The 20,850-nt window shown below is 31.6% G+C and overlaps 3 protein-coding genes and 1 long non-coding RNA gene across 9 annotated transcripts; 3 read left to right on the top strand and 1 right to left on the bottom strand.

Moving 5' to 3' along the window:
- Nucleotides 1–55: 55 nt before the first annotated feature.
- On the top strand, nt 56–3,962 carry Ero1L (endoplasmic reticulum oxidoreductin-1-like protein). The gene is made up of 8 exons (XM_011636538.3): nt 56–755; nt 1,008–1,211; nt 1,290–1,447; nt 1,517–1,702; nt 1,791–1,837; nt 2,007–2,352; nt 2,434–2,727; nt 2,818–3,962. Exons 1-8 carry the CDS (start codon nt 630–632, stop codon nt 2,867–2,869), a joined length of 1,413 nt encoding a protein of 470 aa, XP_011634840.1. The 5' UTR covers nt 56–629; the 3' UTR covers nt 2,870–3,962.
- A 429-nt stretch (nt 3,963–4,391) lies between these two features.
- Nucleotides 4,392–8,493, top strand: Ric (Ras-related protein interacting with calmodulin). Its single transcript, XM_011636550.3, has 5 exons — nt 4,392–5,135; nt 5,236–5,292; nt 5,449–5,522; nt 5,634–5,825; nt 5,949–8,493. Exons 1-5 carry the CDS (start codon nt 4,910–4,912, stop codon nt 6,180–6,182), a joined length of 783 nt encoding a protein of 260 aa, XP_011634852.3. The 5' UTR covers nt 4,392–4,909; the 3' UTR covers nt 6,183–8,493.
- A 767-nt stretch (nt 8,494–9,260) lies between these two features.
- Nucleotides 9,261–15,502, bottom strand: LOC105425696 (uncharacterized). Of its 4 annotated transcripts, none has more exons than XM_025217859.2 (8): nt 15,427–15,502; nt 15,285–15,350; nt 13,165–13,404; nt 12,470–12,770; nt 12,309–12,387; nt 11,747–11,920; nt 10,465–10,563; nt 9,261–10,173 (listed from the first exon to the last, which is right to left on the bottom strand). In XM_025217859.2, the coding sequence occupies exons 3-8, from the start codon at nt 13,329–13,331 to the stop codon at nt 10,058–10,060; spliced, it is 936 nt and encodes a 311-aa protein (XP_025073644.2). In that variant the 5' UTR covers nt 13,332–13,404; nt 15,285–15,350; nt 15,427–15,502; the 3' UTR covers nt 9,261–10,057. The 4 variants fall into 4 exon arrangements, with proteins under 4 accessions (XP_025073644.2, XP_011634918.2, XP_011634883.2 ...); XM_011636616.3 differs by lacking the exons at nt 15,285–15,350; nt 15,427–15,502 and adding exons at nt 13,543–13,831; nt 13,954–14,266; XM_011636581.3 differs by lacking the exons at nt 15,285–15,350; nt 15,427–15,502 and adding an exon at nt 13,954–14,266 and having other exon boundaries at nt 13,165–13,831.
- Nucleotides 14,484–16,817, top strand: LOC105425689 (uncharacterized). Of its 3 annotated transcripts, XR_016140201.1 has the most exons (3): nt 14,491–15,117; nt 15,298–15,802; nt 16,543–16,817. It is a non-coding gene; the product is annotated as an uncharacterized LOC105425689 (long non-coding RNA). The 3 variants fall into 3 exon arrangements; XR_016140200.1 differs by lacking the exon at nt 16,543–16,817 and having other exon boundaries at nt 14,484–15,117; nt 15,298–16,269; XR_016140202.1 differs by lacking the exon at nt 16,543–16,817 and having other exon boundaries at nt 14,484–15,006; nt 15,298–16,269.
- Nucleotides 16,818–20,850: the final 4,033 nt, after the last annotated feature.

Here is a 20,850-nt window from a genome sequence, read left to right on the forward strand (position 1 = left end):
AAGGTCTCTTGATGGTCCGAATGATTAATTAATAGTATACTTTATGGTCCATCGAGTCGAATTTTGGAACGTAGCCAAGAAGGAACTGCGTATCAAATCTAACCGTAGAGGAAGTGGGGGTAGAGCTAGGCGTATTATCACGCATGATATCTCACGCGAATCAACCTATCCCACGTAGTGCATACATGCTCCACGTATCTTGCACACGCTATGCACGACGCATCACACACCACACACACACACACATACACACGTATACGCCAAATGTCATATAATCTACCGATGGACATAACGAACAACAGTCTAAAAGAAATTGGAGCTCCGCTGAAATAAGACTGTTTCTTTTATATGTGCGTGTCACACGATTTTTTTTATAACCGATATCGCCTCTTTGCACTCGGAATACTCGAGTACGCGTAATCTCGCGTTACGTGCGACATTGTTTTGCATCGGATCGAATCATCAGATGTTTATGCTTCATGCGGCACGTAGGCGCACCGTGATGTGACCCGAGAGCAACCCGAGAGCAACGAAACGAGCAGGGTTCCAGCCGTGTGATTTGCATTGTTACTTTTATTATCGCTAATTAATGTTGCGACTAATTGGTCACGTCAGCGACTCTTGCTGAAATGAATCTCGAAACTAGTGGAAGAATGTTCTATCGGCTATTCCTAGCAATTTTGCTTTTCCACTTACAAGTAGGTGGAAATTACTTTGGAACCAACTCCAGGAAAGATGATCAATGCTTCTGCAAGGTATTGGAATTGTTATTCCTTCTATTATTCTAAAATTAAAATTTTATACTTTGTGATTTTGCTTTTATATATTTACAGTTTTTTAAGAATGTCATCTTCTATATTTATTTATGATGAAAATTAATTATTCTTGCAATAAAACAATTATCTATAATGAAAAAAATGATTTTATCTTTGTTTTAATATAATTAAAAATTTTTAATTTTATGAACTCTATATTTGCCATATTTCAAAAATTAATTAAAATTTTAGCTGAAGGGATCTATAGATGACTGCACTTGTAACATTGATACCGTGGATTATTTTAATAATATGAGAATATATCCAAGAATTCAAAGTCTTCTAGTCAGAGATTATTTTAGATTTTATAAAGTAAACTTAAAGCAGGAATGTCCATTTTGGGCAGATGACAGTAAATGTGCTATACGTTACTGTCATGTTTTACCCTGTCAAGATGTAAGCATTTTTTGCATCAAATACTATTTTAAATAGTTATTACCATCATCTCTTTCGATTTCTCCTAATCTGTTATAGGATGATATCCCTGAAGGTTTAAAGGGAGAGATTCCAAGAAATATTCATCTTAATGAAAGCCCGGTGGATAAGTATAGAGCCAATTCACAAATCACTGACTGCAGACACAGTGCAAAAGATCATAATATAGAACTTGGATTTTTGAACACAACAATTAGGTAATTAGATATGGAATTATATATTAATATTAAGTAAAAACAAAAGATAAAATACAAGTTTGATTATAGTTCTGAAAATTATAAAGAATTTGAACGATGGCAACAGCATGATGATGCCCAAGATAATTTTTGTGTAAAAGAATCTAGTCCTGGGGAATATGTGGATCTTTTACTTAATCCTGAAAGATATACAGGCTACAAGGGATTCAGTGCACATAGAATATGGCGAAATATTTATATGGAAAATTGTTTTAGGTAACATAATCATAGATTAAATATTAATTATTGTTGATTTTTGTTTCAATTTTATTTAAATCTCTACAATAGATTATTTGTTTCATAGGCCTGAAAACTCACCTCACATTTTTATACAATCTTCTAAGATGAATGGTAAGTTTCTTGTATTGACTTTAGTCTTCTTTTATATAGGTTTTTTTGTTATTGTAACTTTAAGACTATTTTTTTAAATTGTTTATCTAAAGTATATTAAATCAAATATAAATATTATAAATATTAAGAAATTCTTATTTTCATTCTTAATATAAATATATCATTTCAGGAATGTGCTTAGAGAAACGAGTTTTTTATCGAGTTATATCCGGTTTGCATGCTAGCATCAATATACATTTGTGTTCGAAATATTTGTTGGGCCCACAAAGCGGTTTGCAAATATCTGACAATCAATGGGGTCCCAACTTGGATGAATTACAAAGAAGATTTTCTCCTGAAACAACAGGTGGCGAAGGTCCAAATTGGTTAAAGAATCTATATTTTACCTATTTATTGCAATTGAGAGCTTTAGCCAAAGCTGCGCCTTATTTGGAAAGGGAAGAATATTATACAGGCAATGAAATGGATGACGAAGATACAAGATTAGCTATGAATGATATACTGAATGTTGTTAAGTAAGTATTCTATTTTATTTCTCTTGTGATATATTGCATGTAAAGTGATAATGAAGTGAACTCACAGAATCTATATGTTAGGTCATTTCCGGAACATTTTAATGAAACAGTTATGTTCACTGGTGGAACAGAGGCACAACTGTTAAAGGAAGAATTTAGGCAACATTTTATAAATATTTCACGCATAATGGATTGTGTGGGATGTGACAAATGTAAGCTATGGGGTAAATTGCAAATCCATGGCCTTGGCACTGCGTTAAAAATATTATTCTCAGGAAAATTTGATAAATGGGAACCAACACTTAACAACCTCAACCGAAAGTTATTCTTCTTAGAAAGAAGTGAAATTGTTGCTTTGGTGAATGCTTTCGGAAGGTAGATATTTTTAATTTCAATATAATAGAAAAGCAAAAGATCTTTAATGACAAGATATTAACAATATAATATATTAATATATTTTTCCAGATTATCAGAAAGTATTTTCGAATTAGACAGATTCCGTAGAATGATGAGATAACGCACTATCGATTTGTAATTAGAGATTTTCCAGTACCACTACGAGACATCACGTAAACACATCACATCGCTTAGATTTTCTACTTGCTTTTTTTTTACTATTCTTATTTGTAAAACGTGAATTTTATTGCATCTGACTAAATTGAGTGCATGTTTGCATTAATATAAGTTTCTAACATATGCGTATTCTAACATATACGTTGCATATTTACATAATTTCAGTGATTTAAATATAAAATATTGTAATCACAAAATGTCAGTTCAATTGTCAGTTGCAATTAAGTTTGGATCCTTTACTCATAATTATATCTTCCGATATTATAGGAAATATATATATGCATACATATAAAAACCAATTGCACCAGTGTTTACTCATGCAAGTCGATAATTAAGTTTTCTTCCTATATTTGTATTTTTATTAAGATTATAAGATAAAAAAAGCGAGAGTTACTTAGAATAGTTTAGAGGAAAAAAAATTATTGGTGTACAATTGTGGTTATTACATGAAGAATGTAATTAGATATATTTATCCTGTAAGACTGGCGTCCGAATTGATATTTTCTTCCGTATTATAGCTTTTGACTCCGTCTGTGATAAATATTTTATCTAAGGCAACTATATTTACATAACTTAAATTTGTGTATATTATGCTTTGAAGTTGGGATTTTGTTTATATAATACATATTTTTATATAATCGATGTGACATAAAATCCTACTCGTAAGAGTAATCCATTATTTATAAAGACAGAAATGATTATTGTGTACAAATATATAAATACTTGAAATAATATACAAATAACAATTTTCGATACACACATATATGTGTGTGTGTGTGTGTGTGTGTGTGTGTGTGTGTGTGTGTGTGTGTGTGTGTGTGTGTGTGTGTGTATGTGTGTTATATATATGGCTTGTGTGCAATGACTGGATTGTACTTGCGAATTTTTGCAATTATATGAATGTAAGTTTTAGTCATATTATAACAAAGCTTGTACGAGTATGTGTACGATCCGCTGAATATTAATATTTTATAGTAATAATATAACATGGTATAAAGGAAAGAGAAAAAATAAATTTGGATACAATGTTCCAAGAATATTTCAATAATTTTCTAGTTTTTTACAATCGAATTTCGCGTCCTTTAAAACTTGAATCTGAAATAAGGTACAATTTTTAATTTTAGAGAAAAGCTAAATTTTCGATGCTTAAATCTATAAATTTGCAAAAAGTAAAATTTATTTCAATAATTTGAATCAAGTTTAATCAATTATTTACTTCTCGTTGAAATATGTCTCCTGACGATATCTCTGATGATTCTTCTAGGATATCGAGAAATTATATTATTTATTGTAATTATTCGCGCAAGTGCAAATATTTTAATTGAAGTGAAATTACAAGTTTATTTTTTTATATTATTCAGGACATTATATATATATATATATATATATATACATTATGTGTATTAACTTCTATGTCAGTAAACTTACGATAAGTGCTTTCCACTTATCGTATTGAAGCTACGGACCAATTCAAATCTATACAAGTATCACCAAAAGCTTTCTTTCCTCTTTTTATCGTGGCTTTCCATCTCGATTAGGACGCAGCGTCACGGTTTAGCCGCCAAAAGTCAGACTGACGACAAGCGTTCGGCTCCGCGTCCGTGGAACGCACGCGCGCGCATTCCGGTCTCACAGCTGTCACAGTCTCCGCGAATCTGTCAAGTGCCCGCTCCGCGTGCAGCAATGGTCGGCGCGCGTTCCGCCCGCCCGACGACGAGCAGTCACGTCGCACCATGCCGCGCCGTGCCGCAGGCCACCACGAGTACCTGAATCCCGGCGTGTTTATTCCGGCGCGTTTGACATGAGTCACGGCGTTATCCACGATGTCTGTCGCGCAGCAGCCGCCAGCAGCAACACGGGTGTGTCCGCTGAGTCGGTCGCGCTCCAGTACGGTGCGATCAAGTGTGCCAGTCGCCGCCTCGCCGTAGGATAAGTGTGTCGGCGTTTTCATCCCGGCTGCCTGGCCACACGCGCGTACGCCGGTATGCACGGCCGACCAGCTGTCACGATGTCCACCACCGCCGCGGCGACGACGGCGACGGCGGCGGCGGCGGCGGCGGCGGCGGCGGCGGCTGGCATCCCCTCGCAACAGAGGAACGTCGCCTGCAACGGCAAGGACGACGTGCCGGTGGTGACGCAGCCTACTACCAGGAGTGGGCTCAGAGTATACAAGATCGTGGTGCTGGGTGATGGCGGCGTTGGCAAATCGGGTATCTATCGTTTGATTGATTTATTAAAGTATTTGACATTTCATCTGATGTTTGAGAGAGTATACTCTACTGTCAATAACAATTGCACGTTGCTTTTCAGCTGTCACTCTGCAATTTGTCAGTCACAGATTCCTGGACTATCATGATCCCACGATAGGTAAGCTATATGAAGAATGTTGAACTCTTAAATATCAATGAGTTTTAGTAAAATATAAAGGAAATGTGAATATATAGAATCTGAGAGATTTGATTATACTAGACATATTGAAACATATTAATACAAAGAAAGTAATAGTTTCTCTTTTATTTATAGAGGATTCATATCAGACACAAGTGGTCATTGATGGTGAGGCAGCTCTCCTGGATATTTTGGACACTGCTGGACAGGTTTGAGATTCTTATATACATTTCACGATACATCGATGTATGTTCATCAAATATTCTCATTTGTTGCATATGATTGCACATAACTTTGATTTTATGTATTATTGTATATAGGTAGAATTCACAGCAATGCGTGAGCAATACATGAGATGCGGCGAAGGCTTCATGATTTGTTATTCAGTAACAGATAGGCATAGCTTCCAAGAGACAATGGAGTACAGGAAATTGATATCACGCGTACGCGCCAACGAGAATATTCCTTTGGTGTTGGTCGGCAATAAGTTTGATCTACAACATCAACGAAAGGTACAGTCAGATGCTGTCAAATTGACTGTGACATATCAGAAATTGTGAATACATCGCGATACATAGTAATAATAATAAAATATTGATTTCTCGTAGACATTGAACTCGCCATACTTGTTTCAGGTGACCACGGAGGAAGGCAAAGCATTGGCGGAGGAGCTCGGTTGTCCATTTTATGAGACATCCGCTGCTCTCAGACAATTCATAGACGATGCATTTTTCTCGTTGATCAGGCAGATCCGCGCTAAAGAGAGATCTCGTAATTCGCATCGCAAACGCAGCCGTTGGTGGCGAATTCGCTCGATATTCGCCTTTATCTTCCGGCGGAGAAGACATTCTTCCCATCGGTCTCCATAAAACTGGTTTTTGATAATAATCCATTATTAGGGAGATCCTCGATAGACGATAGCAATGACGAGAGTAATATCATAGTAGGCCACAACGAAGTAGACCTATAATTTTTTATAATTTACGCAGTATATAATTTCCCTTGTTTAGAGACTGACAGTTCATTAATATCTCACTGCCTTATCATTAACCCCAGTGCGTACTCTGTTGTCAAACAGGCTGGAATGTGTGTACACATTTTATATCCTCTTAGATTTGAGATCTTGGATTATTCATTCGTGATGCTCGATCAAAAAGAAATAGAGCATGTTACGTAATAGAGTCATACTTCCTGTAGAGAGTACGACATATATTTGCGACTTCCAGTTTTCTAGGATGACGATTTCTTCCGCGATATTAATTCATCTTAAGAGTCAGCAGGAGTGATCGGCTAACTTCGACTTGATCTAAAATGATTATCTAAAATGATTATCTATTCCTTATTTACAGTGCAAATATGTATCTGTACTCAATTATATTTTGTCTTATAGAAACGATGTTTCGTCATGAAACTTTGTTAAGATAATTTCTTTTACAATTACGAAGCTACCTACAGAGCCAATTTTGCAATTAGTTCTTAAATAATTAAAATAAAAATAATTTAAATATAACTATTTACTCCTTATTTACAGTGCAGATATATATTTGAGTACACCCATATATTATCTCGTAAAAGTAATATTCTGTCATGAGTCTTTTTCTATTTATTTTTTATTATTTTTATTATTTTTTATTTTTTATAAAATTATGACTCTTGACAAAGTCGCATTTTGCAATTTGACTCTTAAAAAAAAATTTACAATAGACGAAAATATTTGCATCTTATTGTGTCCTATAATGCAAATCTATTTACGCATAAGTGAATTATTTATTTTCACACATTTTTTTACAAAAATGGTTCTGTAGCTTTCATCAGGCAAATATTCTGATTATATAAATATCATAATTATATAGCTTTTCTCGAAGCATTTTGGATGAAAAGGAATTTATCTCTGTAATATGGGTGAAAAGGAATTTATCTCCGATAGAAATCTCCATAGTCTCTCCTGCCGACTCTTAAAGACTGTTAGTGTTTGTTTAATATTGGATTTTACAAACATCTGCGGCGATAAACGAAGATAAACGGAACTTAAGGCAACTAACTTCGGATAAGTAAATATTCACATCTCTAGTGAAGAATCACTTTTCTAGTAGTTGTAGACGATATTTAAATTTTAATTTCTTATTAAATAGCATTATATATGCGACCAAAGAAAACTATATTAATGCAAAACAGGAAGTGATTCTGGTAAGCAGAGAAAAATAAGAATGCAAGATATTATATAAAAGTTTTGTGCTTTACAGCACAAATAGCTACTTTTAATTATCGATAAGAAAAGATGTATAAAAATCGAATTTTATTTATTTTAATTTAATTCCTGTAAATATATAGAAAATGCTGCTGCTATAAATCATAAATGAAAGCTATATAAAAGTTGCAATAAGTTTAGAATTGTTGTATATTTAGTATTGTTAATTGTCATTAACGTGAAATGCATAATTTCTAAAATATCTCGAAAAGACATTTCTCTATTAAAACATGTGTCTATTACAAACACACAAATAATTAAGCTGGCAATAAAAAATATTTCATTATTTCTGTAAAGTACAGACATAACAGAAGAAAATATCATGTAGACTTTAAAATAATTAGAGTTTTTATGTGGTATAATGATCATACTCTAATGCAAAGAATATTCAAGTTTAACTTTTAATAAATGTCCTAATTATATGCAGCTTATAAGTATATATATTATATTTCTATGATTTTTAAAAATTTAATCACAAATCATTCATTTTTAGTCATGAACTAACAAGATGAGATTAATTATGAAAAGAGAGTCACATTATATATATATATATACACACATACAAAAATAAAAATCATTTAGATCCTCAGTAATTATCTAGTCGATACTTAATTTTTGCTAGTCATTAGTCACATTTTGCATTTTGTTATAATACATTAACATATATTAGTTTAATCATGGTAATAAATGTTGATTACTTATATCACAAGTTTTAACATCATTTTTTAATAATCATTTTCTGTTATGCAATTCGTATTATTATACTATGAATAGAGATATGCGCACATGTATGTATTCTTATATAATATGTATTATTCAATGAGAAATATTAGATTGATATATTTATTTAATATTTGTTTATATGATTTAATGTTTTCTATGTTTGATAACAAATTATTTGTGGAATACAAAATATATATACATACATAATATATTATACATGTTATGTTATTATTGCGTACTAATAATTTATTTTATAGTAATAATGACAAGTGTGACTGTTTATAGCAACAATTGCCAAATACAAGATATTGTTGGCAGCACAAATGACAATGTCTCTTCAATATATACAACTTATATAGAAGAGGCTGACCATATTGATACACATACATAACTGCATGTTTAGAAAAACTTACATGATGCAATATTGGTGCATAATAAGATATTCGCATCTTCATATCAGTAAAAATTATAATTATTGTCTAGAATTAAAAAAATGAAAAGTAGAAATAATTATTAAAGAAATAAAATCATTGTATCCACATAGAAAAGAAAAAATAAGAAAGAAGTATTGTTATATGTAAAAGATTTAGGTAATATCATTTTATATATTACTAAATTTATCAATTAGCTGTTAAATATATTAAATCTGAAACATAATGCGACAGAAATTATAGATCTCATACATGATAAGAGAATATTGTAAACATGATAGACAATGTAGTGACAAGCATGTAGAGTAATAATAATAATTTATAATTTACGAAGACAATATAATAATCAACGATCACTTTGATGTTATATTTTTATTTTATTTATATATGCAAATTTTTTAATATGTATAAACTATTAAAAAGGAATTATGCAGGCTAATACATATAATCTTTTACTTAATAGATAGTACTCCATATTGTTTTACATAATGGCACAAATGAACATTTCATATAAAACGTAAGGATTTTACAATAAAATTACGAAATTTTATGTAAGCTGAGTATATTTTGGATATACACTCATACAAAACTAATATATTTCACATCATATAAAAGAATTTTACAATAAAAGGTATGGAATGTGAAGAGATGAAACTTGAAATAATTAATCAATGTCATGCCTAAATAATTTTCATTATTAAAAATGTACTATAATTTTAAATCATCATCTTCAAAAGAAATTGCAATATTTTTTTAACCAAATATATTGTTTGTTGTCAATCTTATAACATTATATAATAAAACTTTGGCAACAAAGTCAGATAAAAATAATAATTAAAGGCTTTGCTCATCTTTATTTTTATGTAATACATTTATAATTTATCGCATAGCCTTATTTATTTTTTCTTTTAAGTAATATAAAACAATGTCTTATCAAAAAATTATTGCAAATGTCTTATATCTAAATATTGAGTATAATTTTGTTGATATTTATTTTCAGATCACAGTATAATTCGCTTAGATATTATATAAATATATAATTTTTCATATGGCCACAAATGTACAAAACCGACCAACTTATTTTGGCACATCCGTACATTATTTTGTAGTTTCATCTTCTAATACAAAAAAACCTATTTTAAAAAAGTATATATTTTAAGATAATAATGTGTAAAAAATATTTGTATCATGAGAATAATTAAGACTGTGTGTACGATATAATTAAATGAGTATAATATTTTACACAATGCATTATAGTTAAAAAATTCATTATATGATCCAAATCTTTTTGCTTGCATTTTGCAAGTCTGTATTATTTATTTCTAAGTTATAATGCGCGATACTATATAAATTTGTCTTCTGGTTTTTTTGTGGTATCCTGCACTTTATCTTCTGCCTCATAATTTTCTGGAAGTAGCATAGTCTCTTCTGTGTTTTGTGTGTCATCTCCATTGTTATCTACATAAATGATAAAAAATAGAAAAAAAAAATTATTGCTAGTTTTATTCTCTATCTTCTTTCACAAATGATTTAAAATTTAGTTTTTTATATCAAACAAAATAATACACATATAATAAATAATAAAATAAAAACATGACCTAATTCAGATTAAAATAAAGAATAAACTGTGATGATAAAAACAAATAAAAAACATAGACATATCATTAATTTTCACAATTTACAATACTTTAGCGAAGTGATAATTAAACTTATGCAATAATAAATCGTTACGTTTAAAGTTTTAATTACCACGTGCACGATTTTCAGGATCTTCCAAGTCATTGGCAACTGAGGTATCCTGCTCTGAGGCATAGTTCGGTGTGTGATTGATTTTCGATTCCGTTTCAACTGAAAGTCACGTAAGCTAAATTACTATACTAAAGTAAAAAGTTCATATGTATTTCTGAAAAATTTTAATTATTATTTGTTACAGAATATACACATAATGATAACTTATTATATATATAATGAGCTATTATTAAATATGCGCATTAGTAACTAATTGTTAACGCAAGTTCTGTCAGCACGCTTGTATATTCCATGTTAATACAAAAAAATGTTAGTTTTTTAATATTGTAATTTTGATAATAATAATAATAATTATTATTCGCAACCAATCCTTTGATCTAATCTAAAAGCAGGAATGTGAAAGTTCTTGCTGAAAATATTACATATGTAAAATGTTTTTTTTCCTGAAACGTGTTTTATGTTTGATATTTTTATAAAGAATTAAAGTTATACAATTTATCACATTTTTTATTGTTTAACATATTTTTATAAATACAAATCAAAATCTGTAATTCATATTAAATGCTTTATATTATTTTATATTAATAAGATTTTTTATTATAAATACAGTATGCTATATATTGCAACAAGCTGTAAATAAATCGCAAACTCTATACAAATTTTATAATTACTTAATTGTAAGTTTTAAACAATTTTATTCTTATATGTCATATTCATATATTAAAGTATTTACTTTTATACATAATCTAATTTTTATCTTTTTCTTTAAATTTAACTTAGAAAAAAACAATGCATTTAATAACAATTGTAACAATTAAAAAAATACATCTCCTGTAGAAAAATAAATTATTATATGGCACCTATTAACTCAGAAATCATGCTTATGCCTGTGTGATTCAGTATAAACTATGTAAATATTTCATACTATTCTAATATATATAAAATTAGATTTTATAAAGTAAAGCATAAGAAAGTTAACTCTATTACATTTTTATCCCGTAAAGACACAATTCTATATTGAATCACTAAAACAGTCTTTTTGTCCGGTATGAAAACTTTAGTGTATACTAAGGAAATAATAATTCATATATCATCCGAATAAACCCGAAGGGCCGAGCGTGATCCACAGCTTAGTTAGAAGCGATATAATGGATTTGTCCTTAGTAAAGCTTTAGTCACACGTATATGAAAGTATGATTTATGTACAAATCTATTGCAAACTTTTAATTTCATGTCTGTGGCAGCATTCTCTCGCCCCGAGGACGGAGAAAGGTATCACTACCTTTCTTTGGCATAGTCACTGAGAAACGAGGAGTTTGGCGCACAGCACCAGGTGGATTTGTTGGTAGGATCGGAATTCCATGGAACTTCAAACCTCGCTGACCAGCTACGGATATTCTTACAGCAGACTTCGGTACCGGATGCAACTGTGACTTGTTAATGACCACTGTCGTTGCTAGATCAGCAAATCCCGACAATATTTTATAATGCTGAGCCAGTATAAAATGTGCAAAGGGGACGAGTTTGTAGTCGCATTAATTCTTGCGTGAGCAGCCCAATCGGAGTTAGAATTTAATGGGAATATTGAGATTCGAAAAAAAAAAAAATAAAGAAACAAACTTGGAACGTATTTTTTTCTCGCCGTTGAAGCAGGGTACAATTAGCAATCTAAGCAAATTCGTTCAGTTATATTAAGAATACATACGCAAATATTTCTTGTATTAAGTAAACTACTTAAAAAATTAATTTTGATCATTCAAACGTGGTTATTCATCATATTAGGAAAATTAAAACGAAATTTGGAGTATCAAACAAAATTCATGATAAAAATAATTATAACTTACGTGGCTCGAGATTTGGAGTTTCTTTCTTCTCAGATAGCGAGTTGCAACTAAGTTTGAGTTGATCTACTTCTCCTTTAATCTGTAAAAAAATCAAATTTTCTTACATTTTTTAAATTACATTTAATTTGATATAAGTATTATTAAATAAAACATTTTCATACTCTATCTATTTCCTCTTGTAGTTTTTTATTTTCATCCCTCTTTGCATCTAATTGAGTATTAATTGTATCCTTTTCTAATCTCAATGTTTCTAATGTTGCAGTTTTCGTGGCGTCCAATTTGTTTAATGAGTCTAGTTCACTTTTACACATAGTAACCGAGTCCTCGAGTTCTTCATTTTTCTTTTTAAGATCAATCTGCTGCTCCAAACGGACATGCAAGGAAGCCAACTCATCTTCTGTGTGTTTGAATCTTTGTTCCAAGTTACCACGCAACGTTACACACTGATCCCTTTCTTCAGCACTGAAAGAGAAATGTCTTACTTGAAGTTTTATATGTTATAGTAAGTAATCATTTAAAAAAAATAATGATATTATAAACATTATTCAAGTAAACCACAAACAACTATTTTACGAAAGAGATTTATATATACTTTATGAATTATATAACATTACGTAAAAGAAGTAAAAACTTGCAATGTTTCTGCAATAGTCTGACATCAATATTTCAAGCAGCTTAATTTATTATAAACGACATTTAAATGACATAATAACATAACTCTCTTTGATGACCACAATTTCATCATCATGTACACCAACTGACTGTCAGTTATTTACCGCAGAGACAATGTATAACAAGATTAAAAATATGTAATAAAATCTTGCTGAGATTAAGACAGTCAAAGAGACTGTCTTACCTAATTTTGAGTTGCTCGTTCAGATCGTCGATCTGCCTAACGAGCTCCAGATTCTCGGAAGACAAGGTCCACCAGCTGCAGACGAGCATGAGGCATGCCAGTAGGAGTCCTCCGACCAGGAGGGGCGGACATCTGCCTCCGCCGACTCTCATACCGTCGATTCCCATCACTCTTGCTTTCGAAGTCGTATACGCCGGCTCTCGCTTCAACGGAACATATGCCACGCTATCGCCGATCTGCCTGTGCACATGCAAACAATCTACGTGTCACGCGTGTTCCCTGCGAGACGTGAACCGCGCGTAGCCCCACTCCGTGGAATTCGATTCTCGTTGGGCGTCGAAGAGGCGAATTCCACATCGACGATCGGCTGCGATTTACCTCTTTCAGGAACACCACACGATATCCATTTGATAACCGTGTGTTTTAGGCACTCTGCAACGGAGACGTGCTCTGATACACATTACCGGCGCCGGCAGTGATACGGCAGCTTGTGAGCCTGTTCCTCTTTCCGAATTATACAGGGTGTCCCAAAAGTAACACCCTTACAAATATTCGATAAACGATTTACAAAGATTTGAAGATTCTCTTTCCCCACTTAATTAAATATCTGTCAAGATCCTGTCATTGTTTTTGGACTCTGGTATTGGCTACTTTTTTAAGATGAAATCTGAAATGTGTGTATGACTCTGTTTATAAATTAATTTATAAAAAATAGGATTTTGCTATTTTAAATCGACAAAACACCTTCACATTTTCTAGAGTTGAAAGTGAAAGATATAAAGACATTACGTGAGAGAAGTGTTTTCCTCATTACTCTTACAGTTTACTTCCCAGGTCTATCGTCTCTATCGGCAATTAAGTGACGAGACACGGCTTCTGAAATACTAGCTGTAATTTCCGATCTCCGCGCGATAACGCCGGATGATCGATCGACGCCTCTCGCTATCTATTCAAGTCATCGTTATTTCCGTTTGTCGGAAGTTGCGATACTCATACCGCATACTTAATTTACGTAATCTTGACAGAAAAACAAGATTCGAAATCAATTTTCCCCCTTGCGCGTGGCTTCCTCGTTTGTCGACGGCCACGAACTATCGGTTTTATCTAAGGGCCTGCGCGCAATGAGGCAAATATTAGGAACAGAAATAAATATTAAATTTTGGAGATGAAAATTCGAAATAAAAATTAAATACAACGCGCAATGAATATAAATAAGTATAAAATATAGTCATCATATCTGAAAATTATTTGTATTTATTGTGCGTTACGTTTAATTTTTATTCTGCATTTTTTATTTCTAAAATTTAATATTTATTCTTATTCCTAATATTTTCTTCATTGCGCGCAGGGCCTAAGATAGAAAATTGTAGAAAATTTCGTCGGTAACCTTGGCGATAAGCGCACATGCGTATTTATGCGAGTGACGAATGAAGAGGAAGCTTTCGAATGTTGTATTGCTAACTGTAAACTGTGTAATAATTTCGGACTCGCTTCTGCGCTAATTTTAATGCGCATGAAACTTCTCGAAGGTCATTCAAAAACCACGATACGACGCTTCATGATTCAGAGGCATTTCAGTAAACTGCAAATTCTATTGCGGGAAAGATCTTTTAGATTGGCATCAGCGTTTGCTGGCTATTTCTATTTCTTTAATTGACGATGGAGATTGTACGCTTCGTACGGATGATACGATCGATCCTTGGTGAAGATTTACCGTTTGGACGTTAAACAAATGACGATTATCCTTTCTGTGAATGCTGAATCATCACGCCGTATAAAATATAAAATCCAGTGAATAGGAAAACAACCTTGTCACCTTTCCCTTTTTGTAACAAAACACAGGTGAATATCGACCTGTCAATTTGCAATTTAAATGATTGAAGCAGTTTTACTGAACTAGATCGTAGAATTAATTTCATGTAAAAGAAGAAAAAAAAAGCTTCGATCAGCACGGTAAATCATCTTTCTGCTTTATATATATTTTTCATAAGTAATAAAAGTCAATAAAAGTCAAAATCGTATTTTTTACATTATAATATCACGCGTTATAATATCACTGAAAAGTATTAATTAATCTTTTTACGTTCGTACCTAATGATACATTCTGTTAATGTTAATACCTTTGAATTGCAGGGTATCACGCCAAGACAAGCCGGAATTTCAGATAGACGAACACAGGTGAACATCTACAAACAACAAGTGTAATACAAAAACATCGCGTTTATTCTGTCCCCTTTACTATATAATATAATATGTATTTACTTAACGCTGTTTCATCGAAGAAAATTAACTCATCGTCGATGAGCGAGCGAACAGAATCTATCGCGGTCTATCCCGAATGAAAGAATCGACGAGCTCACGAGCCACCGGATTCACGGCACTTGATTCTTTCTAGTAATTAACAATAGAGTTCAATTGTGTATCGTGGATTGCGGTCCTGCCCGCGAACAGGATGAGACTGACGCGCGGCTCGCGGATTTGTTCGCTTATCATCTCGTCGAGCGTGATTGCAACCAGTAACACCGGTCTCTGATAAGGTACATTCTCGCTGCATTGCGAGCCCCGCAGCGATCGAAACCTGGCGTTCTGGCGTTCTTGATCCGTACAGCAGCAAACTCATTTGCTATTTATTTACACGGTAAATATTTTTTTCTTTCTCGTCATGTCTGATTGGTTTTATCGACTTACTTTCTCGCGAAATCTTAGAAAAATGGAAATTCGCCTTCATAAATTACTATCGGTCTAACGCGAGACTTACGTCATCTGCGGTCTGAACCGATTACTTATCGTTATGAATTTTTAATTACATTGTAGACTTGATTTATATCTTCTATGTAACATTTAGTTAGTATCGTTTTAGTTAGTATCGTTTATCGTACAAAATATCTTCGAATTAATTAAAACAGATATATCTGTGCTGTTATCGATTTTCGGACTTGTTTAATTTAACGTATTCATGTTTGATTTCGTCTTTGACTTTATTTCCGCTAATCTCTTACATATATCTTATATAATTTACATGATTGAATGGCAACTAATTGATTTATCCAGCTAACATAACTCAAGTCGTGATAGTTATTAAAAATTAATAAATATATGATGCAATTTATATTATCTATTCTTTTTTTTTTCAAATGGAAAACTATCACCACTTATGAAACATCCGGTATTTTTATTTTATTCATAGCGATGCCACTTTTTTATTGATGCGTTCGTGATGCGTTAGAGTTGTTTAGCCTATTTCGAAAATGAATAAACCGCATACGTTCAATTTCCTTTTATCGCCTTTTCATATTCTTTACAATATATACTCGAAGCTATATACTCGAAGAGAAATAAAATATATCGTAAATTTAATGGCTTTTCTTGTATTTTCAGCGTCATTATGTGCCAAATGTCAGACGTCGGGATCGTTTGAGGATCACTTATCGCAACCTTATGTTCGATATTTCTTATGTTCGATTATATCGATATTTCTGGGAAATATGAATAAATGAGCATATGAGTCGGTTGTCGGACACTGTCCTCATTAACTTGCGAAGGAAAGACCAAGTTATTTGATCGGAATAATCGTTAAATAACTAACGATAAGTGGAGAGTCAAAACAGACTGATTTTATCTTAATTTCAAAAATATAGTTCATTACGGACGAATTTTTATTTGGTCTCTTTAATAAATTTTCCAGTGAACTGAAAGCAAACATATTTGCCATCGACAAATTCAATTAATTTCCTTTTTTTAATGATTTATTGTCAGTGATCGGTAGCACTCGTGCTACACACGCAATTATAAAAATTGCATTTACAGAATGTGTGCACATTACGATGTTGCGATTAAATTCATGGAATAAAAGCGAAGGTATTTCTTGTCTAGACTCTGCAGTTGGAAAATATTGCACTAATCAGTTCTAAAAATAATCTGCGAAGCCGTCGTGTTAGACAAACAGATATTTGCTGTCTCTTCCATAAATGCAAATGATTCATCAATGAAAAAGCAATTCGCTCTTAGGCTATAATCATAAGTCTTAATTTTTCTTCTGTCAATCGCAGACCCTATCTCAATAATATCATACATTAATCATACGTAATGCAACATATATTTTCAGACGGTGTGAATAATTTTTTTACTCTCTCACATTAAGAAGATGATATAGAAAACGATGTAAAAAATATATATTAGATATAGAGATTTTTTATTTCGAGTTCTATCGAGTCTCTAATGTTATTATTTTGCATTTTTATCGTTATACAACGAAAAGATACAAAGGCAAGTATGCAACGGGTACTTTGTACAAATACAAATTTTTCAGTATACAATTAAACAATGTTATAATCAAAGACTTTTCTCTTACGCGTATATCGGGTCTGCGATTAGGCGCGCTAATTACAGCGACATCCGTGTATTATCTAACGCGATTCGAAGGATTTATTTACAGTGTGATTCAGTGTAAATCTATGGAAGATGCGTACGAGAGAAAGAAGGACGTCAACAATTACAATATCCGCTTCTTATTTTCAATTCCCTATCAGTCTCACATATACGCATTCTTAATGAATTTTACATTTCCTCTCGCACGCATCGTTCTAATTTGCATAGTTCGTATAGCTTATTACAAAACGATATAGTTATATACCCATCGTTACATATTGCGAAACTTTCGTCGTGTGATGTTTCATTATAAATCGATTAGATACTCCGGAGTAACTAATCTCATCCGGCGACATGTGTGCGTCGAACTTTATTAAAAAATACAAATCCGTTTAGTATCATTGCGTAGATTTCATTGCGGTGGAAACGTTCACCTAACACACATTAGTCACAAGACCAAATTATATCCGTTATCGTCATTTATTATATCATCATCGCAACCTATTATTATCCTATTATATGGCGCGTAAATCACTTTCTCTTGTCATAATCTCTTCGTCGGTGTTTTCCCATACTAATCATCTGCATCTTTAAATATATGATTAATGTCTAATATAGAAAAAGGATTTGTAGGAAAATGATGGTCCGAAGTTAGCACCGGATTTTCTGGTTTCTCGTACAGCGGATTAGTCGGATCAGATAGAGAGACTCTCGTTTTCAATTGCTACGCAAAAATTAAATATAATAAATAAGTTGTGCATTTATTAATCAACACAAATTTTTCAGTAAAATATAATTTCCGGCAATTGAAAAAAAGATTTATCTCGATAACGAAAAAAATTATTTTTGCAAAAATAATTTCTAAATTAATGAATAAAGAGTTTGATCTATTGCATTATAATCTTGGAAGTAGCACGATTTTTCATTATTAATACTGCTAGTAATGATTATTTTTCCATTTTTATTAACGTAACTGCTCGACTGTGATTGAGAATGAGACAAGAATTAAATGAATATGTATGCTTTTGTTACTGCCAAATAAGACGCATTTCTTATTGAAAAGATAAATATTTCGCCAATAATTATAATTTTGTTTCGTGCTTCTTGTTATATTTCTTTTTGCTATATTCATATTTTCGCAAAATGTAGTATCGCGATAATATTCATTATGAGTAAAAAGAAATCAAAATGCAAGCTTGTGAAATCGGAAGTTCATAAACAAATATATTAAATATATAAAATAAGATGTTTTGGTAATTACTATAAGAAAAACAAATTTGTTTAATTTTAAATATATATATATATATATATATATATATATATATATATATATATATATTATATATATTTTTTTTTTAAAGAACAGAGTATAATTATTCGAAATAAATATATTTGTAAAGTATCGATAATTATAATTTTATATAAAACATGTTGACAGAAATGAAGGCAAAGATTGCATATTGTATAAGAAATTTATCTATATTTATTTGCACGACATACTTCAGTGAAGAATATAAATGCAGTGATAGCAAGTGATTTACAAAGGAAAGAATACTGATAAAATGTGTGGTAGTGACAATTCCAAGATATTTTTATACACAAACTTGTGTACATATAGATAAAATTAGTATCATCTCCTGTCAACAGAATATGCAAGGAAAATTAAATAGCTGATAATTTCGAATATTTAATACGAATATTTAATAGAAACTCTTGTTCTTTTTTTTCATCTTGGTTCTTCAGACATAGAGGATCAGTAAGAAGAATAAGATCAAAACAATGCATTTGAAAGTATATACCATTTAGTTATCCCATTTACATTATACATATCTTCATCTGTATTTTCAGGAAATGCTTCTAAAGATCTCAAATAAGAGAACCTATATAAAAAGATAAACAATTGTAATTGTGTATGTATACATTGAATGCCAAGTCCATCAATATTTGAGTACTGTCTTGGTTGAAGATAATTTTTCTATAACATACAAGTTTCCTAGTGAAGTAAACTTTGTAAACGCAAAACTTCAATGTAACAGATCGAGCGTTCGAGAACGCTGTGTTAGTAAATGTTTTATCTTGCTTAAGCTATAAATGGATAACAAAAAGCATATATATATATATGAATAATCTAAAATAAAAGTATATGCTTAATTTATTGCAGCTTCAACATAGCCCCAAAGTCGGCCGAGAGACTGCCGACAACTTCTACAATCACTTTCTCCGCGTTGTTCGAAAGCTTACCCAATATTTTGATTAAAATATATTATGCTCAAACAAAGTATAGGTAATTACATATCTCTTTCTAATGCGATGTTTTTCTCTTACCTTTCCTTCGCGCATTAATCTTCCAGTTACTTGCTATTTACTTGTCTTAGTGCTATAAAAGATTAGAATTTATGTTAAGGACATACAGCCTATCATTATTCAGATATATCAGTATTCAAACAATTGTTTCGTTGCTGTCTAAAAATATCCTTAACTTTTCATGGAGTTTTCTTTTATCCACTAAAATATCAATATCCTAAAGCCCGATTCTTAGAGATATTTATTAATTACATAATATTGTAATTCATTTAATATATATTTTATACAAAATATCTCTGCATCGTTGCAATCGTTTGACAAAAGCATACAAGTAACTTAATATTACATATGTTTAATAGGTAATTTTACATTACGGGTTGCTTTCTCGTACCGATAACATATTCCCGTCGCATTTGGCAGTAACAAAAGTGTCGGAATAACGTGTAGCACCGATTGTCACTAGATCGATGACACAGTAAGCTTCCCTTATCTGCGTAAAACTAAAACAAACGAGCAGATTGAAATAGGAGACTAATCAAGGTTAGACAATGCATATATCTCCCAATTATTCTATCTTATCAAAAAGTATTTATTTTATTTCAGAATATGATTAACATATTTTTCTTAGTGCAAGAATTTTATGTACACTAAATAACCTACATTTCAAAAGCGAACTTTTTTTGCATTTGTTGTATGCAAAAAGAATTGCTGATATTCAATTGTCAATGATAAATATATTATAAAGAATTTAGTTGTTTAAAATAGATCTTTGTCGAATATGTATATATATATATATATATATTTATATATGTTTAAACAAATATGTAAAATATCGAATGAGTCCTGCCTGGTTATTTATTCCCATGAATCTCATACATTAAATTCAATTGCCAGATAACGAGAAACTCATACAAGCGCGAACTGTGCCAACTGTGACGTGATGCGAGTGTGAGCGTTTAGATGCGATATGTCGTACCGTCCGTTAGAAAACGTTATAAACATGGAAAAACTTAC

Source organism: Pogonomyrmex barbatus, unplaced genomic scaffold (assembly GCF_055798465.1).
Source record: "Pogonomyrmex barbatus isolate J1 unplaced genomic scaffold, ASM5579846v1 scaffold4, whole genome shotgun sequence".
Lineage (NCBI taxonomy): Eukaryota > Metazoa > Arthropoda > Insecta > Hymenoptera > Formicidae > Pogonomyrmex > Pogonomyrmex barbatus.

Bases quoted from the DNA above. Each gene is read 5' to 3' on its own strand.
- LOC105425696 (XM_025217859.2), bottom strand. From the start codon at position 13,331: ATGGGAATCGACGGTATGAGAGTCGGCGGAGGCAGATGTCCGCCCCTC. The intron at 12,771-13,164 runs GTAAGACAGTCT...TTTCTCTTTCAG, and splicing joins AACGAGCAACTCAAAATTAG to TGCTGAAGAAAGGGATCAGT. The intron at 10,174-10,464 runs GTAATTAAAACT...TCATTTATGTAG, and splicing joins TCCTGAAAATCGTGCACGTG to ATAACAATGGAGATGACACA.
- Ero1L (XM_011636538.3), top strand. From the start codon at position 630: ATGAATCTCGAAACTAGTGGAAGAATGTTCTATCGGCTATTCCTAGCA. The intron at 1,448-1,516 runs GTAATTAGATAT...GTTTGATTATAG, and splicing joins TTTTTGAACACAACAATTAG to TTCTGAAAATTATAAAGAAT. The intron at 1,703-1,790 runs GTAACATAATCA...TTTGTTTCATAG, and splicing joins TATATGGAAAATTGTTTTAG to GCCTGAAAACTCACCTCACA.
- Ric (XM_011636550.3), top strand. From the start codon at position 4,910: ATGCACGGCCGACCAGCTGTCACGATGTCCACCACCGCCGCGGCGACG. The intron at 5,523-5,633 runs GTTTGAGATTCT...TATTGTATATAG, and splicing joins TTTTGGACACTGCTGGACAG to GTAGAATTCACAGCAATGCG. The intron at 5,826-5,948 runs GTACAGTCAGAT...TACTTGTTTCAG, and splicing joins ATCTACAACATCAACGAAAG to GTGACCACGGAGGAAGGCAA.